Source organism: Aspergillus ochraceoroseus (assembly GCF_002846915.1).
Source record: "Aspergillus ochraceoroseus IBT 24754 chromosome Unknown P175scaffold_2, whole genome shotgun sequence".
NCBI classification, from domain to species: domain Eukaryota; kingdom Fungi; phylum Ascomycota; class Eurotiomycetes; order Eurotiales; family Aspergillaceae; genus Aspergillus; species Aspergillus ochraceoroseus.
In genome coordinates, this window is record NW_024468477.1 from 3398616 (window position 1) to 3407477 (window position 8862).

Genomic DNA, 8862 nt, shown 5'->3' on the forward strand with positions numbered 1-8862 from the left:
TTAAAGAATGGGATGGCCACCGCTCAAGATAGGCTGACTGTTTGCTCTCGCCAGAGACTCCGGGGATATCCGAGCTGAATCAGTGAGGTTGGTTCCAAGACGAGGAACGGCGATATCTCTCTGTCTGTTGGACCACGCATGTTGCTCGAGGACTGCGAGGAAGCTACTGCCCACTTCTTGCTGAAGAGTTGCAAGCCGTTGCTTGTAGAGTTCACCCTCTACATCCCAATCGAGACCTTGCAGCGCACGCTGCAGGGCGAAAAGATCATTCACTGGCAGCGCGGGGGTATCTTGATCCCTGCTTGTTGTTCCGGGGTTGGAGGGTTTCGAGGATCCGGCCTGAGGTCCGCCATCAGATTTCCATTGATTCTCGGTAGGCGACGAAACAAACGGATCAATGGGCAATTGTACATGCTGAACAGGAAGGACAGAAGGTACCACCGCACCTGAATCTCCATTACCATCAATGGAAGGCGTTCCAGATGGGTCAACAATCCTCCGCCGGTGACTCTTCTTTTTACGGCTAGATCCAGCGCCGTAGTCATTCAGTGTTAGCCGCTCAATTTGTCCTTTGTCGAGATCTTGACCCGATCGAGACGTAGAGGCAGCTGGTGCTGGCGGCGCAGCGGAGGGCTTGCTGACCAGAGCAGATGTATCAGCGGCATTCAATCGGATAACTGGGCCAGCTTCTGGCTCCGCAACCCTGTCAACCAACTGCTTCCGCTCAGTGTATCCAGGACCGGATCCATCGATAATGATATCTTCCGAGTACCCAGGGGTACGGCGGAACAGGTTGAAGATCACAACGCGGTAGTTAGAATGTGTCTTAACGAAAGGGTTCCCAGACACCCAAATCTCTCGTATTTCAGGGAGGTTGGTGAGTCTGGCAATCTCTGTCGGGTCAGACAGATTATTATCGCGAAGGTCCAACCGTTCAAGGGACAGCAAGCGTTCGATGCCAGCGAGGGAACGAAGGCGATTCGCCCGTAGGTTAAGGGCGGTTATGGCGGGGAGAGGGTTGCGGGAGAGGGAGTGGAGGGACTCTATCATACAACTGGAGAGGTTCAAAGCTCTCAGAGCAACCAGCGACGCTAGACTATCGGGGACCTCGGTGAAGAGGTTGGCCGATAAATCCAGGGAATGCAGAGTGTTCGCGACAGGAGCAAGGCCTGCAGCAGAGACAGAGGTAAGAGAGTTGTCTGGAAGACCCAGGTGTCGTAGGAAGCGCCATTTGGATGGAGGAAGGACGGTAGCTAGTAGATTGGAAGAGCTTCCGGTCCGGTATCCCGAGTTTTCACTCGAGTTCGAGCTTCCTGACCCGGTCCGTCTGATCCGCGCGGACTGACCGCGGCTGTGTCGATAGGTAGAGTGTTTCGAGCTTGCCGGGCGTGAAGGGGAGATACTTCCGGCGCGGGTACGAGGTTTTGTACCTTCGGATCCTAGTCTGATCATGGACGCTGCTTGGGGGCTGGTGCTTGTTCCAAACGCGGTGTCTGTGACGGGGGATCCGGGGGCTGAAATGGAACCGGTGAGCCCACCCCTGTTGACAGGTTGGGGATGAGTACCTCCACTCCAGCCCATGACAGGGGAGTTCTGGTGTTTGGACGATCGCCGGCGACGCTTGTCAATATCGTCCAGCACAATCCCGGTCAGCAGATCCGCGGGATCTTCGATATTTGCCCGCTTGATCGTTAGTGTACGCAGCTGTTCTGAAAGTCTGTCCCAGCCAAAGAAGGAGCGGAAGTCAATATCGATGATCTCCAAGGCGCTTAGGTTTTTAAACGAATGGAGCGGAACGGCGGTATCGAAAGGGAATTCTTCGTAACCACGGATCAGACGGGCACGACGGTCGGGGGCTAAACGCAGACATGGGATCTTGGTAAAGGCAGAGTATAGGTATTTAATATCCGCTTCTAAGGCAGCCTTGGCTTTCTCCGACTTGGAGTAAGAATAAGTGGACCCCAGTCCGAACGAAGACCAGAGAGTACTCATACCAGACATGACACTACGGACACTAGACACCGAGTGAATCGAGTCTCTGTCACTTTTGGACCTTTGAGGCTTATTCAGGAATGACACATATGACTGCGACGCGTCTGTATGAATATTCTCCAGTCTCACATTCATGGGGCCCACTGCAATGGGAACTTCTTCGAAGCGGGAGAGTAGGTAAAAGAGGTGATGAGGGGTGAGGGTAAGTTTGGCGGTCTTGACACTCTGGGAGGTGAATTTCAGCGCCCCGAATGACAAGGCTGCCGCTAGAGTTGAGGAGGTCGAGCCCGAGGTCGAGCCCGAATTTGTCGAGAGCCCATTTTTTGTAGGTTGGCGTTTCAGCTGTAGTGCATTGGCAAGCGCCTTCTCATGGGTTCGTACGAAACTGGCAAGGTTCTAGCGAAAGACACTCGAGGTTAGCAAATATAATCGAAAACATCACGGTGTAAGAAAACGGGGTACAAACCTTGATGAAGAGCTGTCCATCGGCGGTATTCAGCTTCTCCATTACGGAAGGTATATATTGCCCAACAAGACAAGGTCCAATCAGGCGAACTCTGGAGAAGGACGCTCAAACACTTGCAGAGTAGGAAACAAAGGTCGACATCTTGCAGGCAGGCAGGCAGACAACGGGGGGAGGGTTTCGGGAGCGGCCTGGGAGGGTCATGAATGTCAGTATGGAGTCATTGAGAGATGAAACCACGAGGAGTGAACAAGGAGAAGATGCAGATGGAGAAAATGAAAGTCCGATGTCAAAAATGAAGAGGGGCGAGGCTAAATGCTACCTAATAAATCTGGTGAGGGGGCTCGCAAAGTAAAGGGGGACGAGGATAAAATAAACAAAGGCTGAGCGAATTCCAAACCAGGCTCCCGCCACAAACAATGCAATGCCTGTCTTTACCGTACCTGAGCAAAAAAATAATCTCCACTACAGGAGAAAGAAAAGAATAAAGAAACAAAAATAACTGATGAATCTCAGCGGGGGGGGGAGAAAGGTTGTCTCCTGGACAAACCTGAAAGAAAGAAAAGAAAAACACAAAGAGGCTTGCTGAAGCTGGAAAGATACCTCCCTAAAATAAAAGGAGAGGAAGGAAGAGGAATAGAAAAGGTAAAAAAAAAAAAAAAAAAAAAAAAAGGACCCGGGGGGAAGCTAGTAATATGCAAGTACAGAACCTAGTGGTGTCTAGGAATGGTCACGGTGGATGAAAAGTGATGGGAGGTATTATTAGGACGGGAAGGGGGTGGATAAGGATGTGCGCTGAAGCAATCATCAATCATCAATCAGCTGAACGAGAGAGAAAGACAGAAGAAGGGGCTGTCAAAGTGGTGGTGGTGGTAAGCGGGCGATGACAGACTATAATTTAGTTGCTCCTCGGCTTGGAGCTGAGGGAAGCAGATGGAGATGGAGATAGGTAGGATACAAAAAGCAGAAAGTTGAAGAGAAAACAGAAGTTATTCGCACGGACAACAACTCGAGAAGAATCTTACCTCTGACGTTTTTATCGGGAAGATAGGTAGACTTTGAAAAGGAATCGAAGATAATTTCGAGTAGACAGGGAGAAATTTCAAAGGGGGAAAAAAAAAGAGGAGGAGGGAGAAGAAAAGAAGCGGCAAAGTAGTAGTAGATTACTATCATGTAATATAGTGCTGCTCTATCAATTCAATCTCTCCTTCCATGGAAGTTGTTATCATAACTCTGATTTCCCTTTGGTCGGGGAGCCGCTGCACCGGACATTGGGAGGCCCGTACTTGCAGCCGATGGTATCGTACGGTATAGTGGATACTGTATTCATGACTTGATTGATATTAACTAGTTAACTATAATAATAATAATAATAATAATAATATATTCAATAAAATCTAATTAAAACTTCCTTTCGCCTTTTTTTTTATCTTCTTTCCCGTCCCTATCATGATTGTCTTTTTGAACAAAACGCTCAGCAAAGTATTAGCGGGGTTCTTATCCATGGTCCAAGTCTCTCGGTAACAAACAGAATCTGAACATCCCTTTACGAACCTTGGAACCGCCACAGGGGGGTCCAACGGGTTGAAAGTTGTCGGCGTGGTTTCAAGTAAACTTGTCCTTACTTTTCTGACAGATATTGATACTTTTAGCAGCAGAGTCAGGAATAAGACCAGAGTATTAAATAGAAGCTGATCATTAAGAATTCCGTGGTCAAAGCCACTACAACACAACCTGTAGGAGGTACTACTGGTATCTAATCCCCGTACAGAGCAGTTAACGACAAATACATGATATGATGGAGGGGTCAAATACCTTTCCGAACTGGACGGGATGACCGACTCAAGTCGCAAGGTCTCACGGGCTGATTGGGTAGTGGGGATCCAACGTGCAGCTGATAGCGCCCCGGCGGGAATTCGAGTCCATGCACTATACCAGCACGTAGAACGAATCATCGTCACTTGCCAGACACCTGCAGCGCCCTTTGCTCTCAGCGGCTTCAGGATCCTCGAGTGTGATATTTGGGATGTTCTTTTGGGGGATAACCTTGGATTCCTGCATCTTTAAATTTCCCCTTTGGAAGTGATCGATGCCAAGGGTGGAGTGCCTATCGTAAGTACTAAAAAAAAAAAAAAGACTCCGGAGTTGTACAGAAACGCCACTAGGACTACATCTGAAGGTTGAATCGGGATGCTAGATCTGTACCCGCTAGGTAGTAAATACGACCTACATAGTACATACTCTCTTCATCCGGAGACAAAGCATCTACCACAGTAAGGTCCTAAAACATTCCGAATGACGCCGCAGATTCCTCATCCTCATCCCTATCAGGCCATCCATGCCGAAGAAGGTAATCTCGGATAACCAAGTGGAGTAACCTACGCTCTTAAAGTTGTTCTTGGGACCTACTCAGCTTTTTGATATGATATGATAATCGCATCAACTGACCTTGACCACTCCAGAGTCCGTCACAAACCCAAGAATTACCCAGGTCAATCTTATTTTGACTCATGATTATTAGCCTACGCATTGAGGCTATTGCGCCCCCTTCCTCCCCTCTTCCCCACTATCTGTAGGTCACTGGAAAGTGGAAAATCATCGTTCGTCACTTTTCCCCTCCGTAACCGGCCAGGCATCTGCCCAGGAATATACCTTTCTGTATAGACTCTTTTTTTTTGTCAATTCTTTCATTGTGTCTTGCACCTCTGTCACTCCAAGTCACACCTTTCTCATACTACTTGTCTTTCACCACATTATTATGATGATTATTTTTAAAAACAACCCCCCCCCCCCCCCCCCCTTCTTCCCCCCTTCCTTCTTTCATTATATTTCCTTGATGCTCGTCCATCAGTCGGCATCAGTCCCCACTATCGAAACCCACCTTTTTTTCTGCCGTCTTTCGAGTTCCCCCCCCAGCCCCCCCTCCGAATACCAACTTTGTCTTATGATCAGCAGAAAAGATCGATCAGAACAACGCGATTGGTCCTTGATTTACGGATGACGTTCTGTTCTTCCCAACATTTTTTCTACTGGGGTTTTCAAATTCAAAGTTCAGTTCCCTCTCTTTCATTTCTGAGTCAGCGTCTTCCCTTGCCTTGGATCAAACCTTATCAAATATATAACTACGTAGTATATATAAAAAAAAAAGCCGTTAGTCCCGAAATAGTACAAACCAAAACACTCCAACTCGGTCCATGATAACTTGGAATTATGTCTGACTTTTGAAGTATACAATCTAAAATCTTGAAGAAAAACCGCTCCAAAAAAAAAAAAACCTTTGTGAAAAAGGCCCTCCACTATTGCAAGACTAATTATAGGGTTAAGTCCCAATTCCAAGTATCATCCATCACCCACCCTTTCCACACCCGGTGCAAATAATCTAAGTTCTGCTGGACTCACATTGCCTGGTGTAGGTAGCTCGTGCCCACCACGTCCACGTTGTCCCGCACCGAATTCATGCATTCGTCATTCGGATAGTTATCGTAGGAGAGGACCCTAGTATACCCATGACGTCTTCTGTTGCGGCTCCAGCAATAGACGTGGAGATCGCCATTGCACTCTAGTACTTGCACCGTCTACCTAAATTGGGGGGGGGGTTTGAAGTTGATATGTATGAGAGGTCCTGACAGTCTTGAGAGAACTGTACCTTTTTTATACTCGATTATCTCGGAGGAGTGAGCAATCCCATCACTCAACCCAGCATCACAGCTCTAATCTTATGCATGAGCACGAGACATACCCTGGAGACAAATGGGTTGTGATTGGCGTGTATTGTGTAGATTGCAGGCGGTGCTAGGTATACCGACGCGAGGCTAAAAGTACTGTGACTGGGGTCTCCTCATCGCGGCTGCACGAGCAAGTCTCCGGAGCATATTCTAGTTATAATCTAGAACTGACAAACAGTTAGCGAACACTTTTCAAACCTCACAGCATGGTCCATTAGGGTATTTCACTGGTCAGGCTCTAGTTACTAGCTACCTGGTATGCCCCCCCCGGATCTTTATCTTTAGTTGTTGATATTAAGCGAGCCCATTTGGAAGAACTCCAGATTCCGTAGAATAATCATGTGGCGGATGAAGTATGCTCTACGCATGTAGGATTAAAGTGTGAGCACATTGCTTAAATAAGGTCACCATAACAACGCAGATGTCAAGATAACAGTAGGTAGGTTAGGTATGTTGTTGCAGACTCGTGACACCAACCACCCACCTGCCAGCCAGCCGGCAGCACGCGGAGATGAGGAAAAAAAAAAAAAAAAAAAAAAAAAGCAAAGAAAAATAAACGAGACAAGATGGCTTGGAAATTTCGGTTACACTGCAAGGGATACAAGATAGGACCGACCCCTCAACTGTCAACAGATGGAACTTCCAATATGAATGGTGAAGGAGTCCATTGTTTCAGTGTAATATATTCCTTACTGTTGCCTAACAACCGCTACTGTACCCATACCAAGGATGGAGAAAGTATATCGTATTTATACCAATGGGTTTGGGGAGAGAAAATAAGATTTTTCTAGTATAGAATATTGCATTTTTTATTCGTCCTTCACCGACATTTCACCTTACATTGTCATGAACAGGTCCTAGTAGGAAGAGATATCTTCTATCTGGGCGAGATAGCCTGGAATCCTGGACAAGGCAAACATTCGTTCGTTACGTCTTGCAAGGGATAGTTTGTTACAAGCCTTCAGTCACCTGGCGGTCGGAGCCTGGAAGCATAATTACCAGAGCAAACCATCATTATTATTATTCCTCCTTCACAAGCAACATCAATAATGATAATAATAATTCATCCTAAGAATACATGTTGTTAGTCTCGGAAAATAGCTGTCATGGAGAAGCAAAAGCAACCATTCTAGCCTGTCTTTATGAATGCATTTTATCCATCACATTTGTTCGTTTACCAATTAGCACGCTACAAAGCGCATCATATGTATGCCAAACTGCGTCTACAAATCCCAAGACCTTAGCTTAGGACATTCTATTTCCTGGGCAATGAATCCCCCCAGTCCCTAGAATATGAGTGGCACAATATTTACCCTGAGTGGCTGGTGTTCGGGATAGATCGACGCTGCCGACGAGAAGCTGGCAAATCATTATCTACTGGCTCTTGCCCATCAGATACCAATTCAGATACCAAGTGGCAAACAAGAATAACTCATCTCATGGAGAAGAATGATGGGTTTGGCATGAAATATTTGCCACAGGCCTCTTGCTTGGGAACTTTTCTGCTTTACTGCTTTAGGGCCTGGGGGACATTGGAATGCGCCTATTATCCACTACACCCACATTGGAATTATTCACGGGACTGACCCTCGTGGTTGGTGTGTTCTGCTTTGTCTTGAGAAGGAGGGATGTATACCCGCCTGTGAGGGAGGTGGGGTCTGGTGTCTGAGAGGCTACCCTATCACAAGGGGAGAAATATATGCTCTTGGATCGTGCTTCCTAGTGTTGGCCTGTTGCATAGTTTTGGATCTGATATCAGCTCCTATATCAACTTTTTCTCCCGGGGTCGTCTGTGCTTCTCAAGATCCCGATCCCGATAGAAACTGCATGATGTAGCAGATAGACAGATGCTCTAGAGGTTTATGTTGAGTTTCGATTTCCTCCTGTCTGAACTGTCGGTGTGGTGGTGGCGGACCTTTTATCTCTTGTGTGACCACGAGGATACGAGGCTAAGTTGAAAACCGGTGGTTGACTGGCATGATTCCCACGCTCAAGCATGCCTCTTCTGAGATTCCTCTTATCCGATTCGAACACTCGCTCGCATTGCGAGGTAATCCTGGTCTCAAACTGCAGTCGGAGACATTTACCGATGCGCTCCTTCCTAGTTTCGAGTCGTCCTCCTCCTTCGACAGACCATCCATCGATGGATCTTCCCTCGTCGCGAAACTACCCAACAGTTCCCGGGCCTGTGGTGATTGGCTCCCTTTCCGTTCGACACTAAAGCCAACCGAGTAATGCAGGCAAATAGGCGAATGATTTGCAACTAGTGACTGTCGATAATCCCGGTTGCTTGCTGCAAACTGCAGACCGAACCCCGCCAGTGTCTACTCAAACCTTGCAAAACACTTGTACTAGGGGCACTTTTCCCTAGCGCCACCACGACTCGTAGCCTCTGTTATACGTATTTCACTGTTCAGTGGTTGGTGTGGTGCAGCACTAAGTGTTGTTAGGGTGCTTGGTCCCCATCCCTTCAAGCATGATGCAATATCGCTGACTCAGGAAAAATAAATGAGATCCTAAGAACGGAATTGCTTTCCCCATTCAGGCTCAGGAGGGGTCCTTCAATGACTCTGTACGTCGTGCTCTCGACCACAAGTTCTCCCTTCAATTGAACATTCGAGCAACCTTTATGGAGTTCACTCAGGACCCAATAACCCTTGGTGCAAGACTTCAACCAAAAAT

The 8862-nt window shown here is 47.4% G+C and overlaps 2 protein-coding genes across 2 annotated transcripts; both read right to left on the reverse strand.

The window, feature by feature from the left end:
- P175DRAFT_0430863 (leucine-rich repeat domain-containing protein) lies at positions 1-2500 on the reverse strand (the record flags this gene model as incomplete). Its single annotated transcript, XM_040893447.1, has 2 exons — positions 1-2388; positions 2459-2500. 2 exons carry the CDS (start codon positions 2498-2500, stop codon positions 1-3), a joined length of 2430 nt encoding a protein of 809 aa, XP_040754719.1.
- Positions 2501-3779: 1279 nt separating this feature from the next.
- P175DRAFT_0167767 (uncharacterized protein) lies at positions 3780-4812 on the reverse strand. The gene has a single exon (XM_040892493.1). The coding sequence runs from the start codon at positions 4408-4410 to the stop codon at positions 3853-3855; it is 558 nt and encodes a 185-aa protein (XP_040754720.1). The 5' UTR covers positions 4411-4812; the 3' UTR covers positions 3780-3852.
- Positions 4813-8862: the final 4050 nt, after the last annotated feature.

Coding starts and splice junctions, on each gene's coding strand:
- P175DRAFT_0167767 (XM_040892493.1), bottom strand. CDS start 4,410: ATGATTCGTTCTACGTGCTGGTATAGTGCATGGACTCGAATTCCCGCC.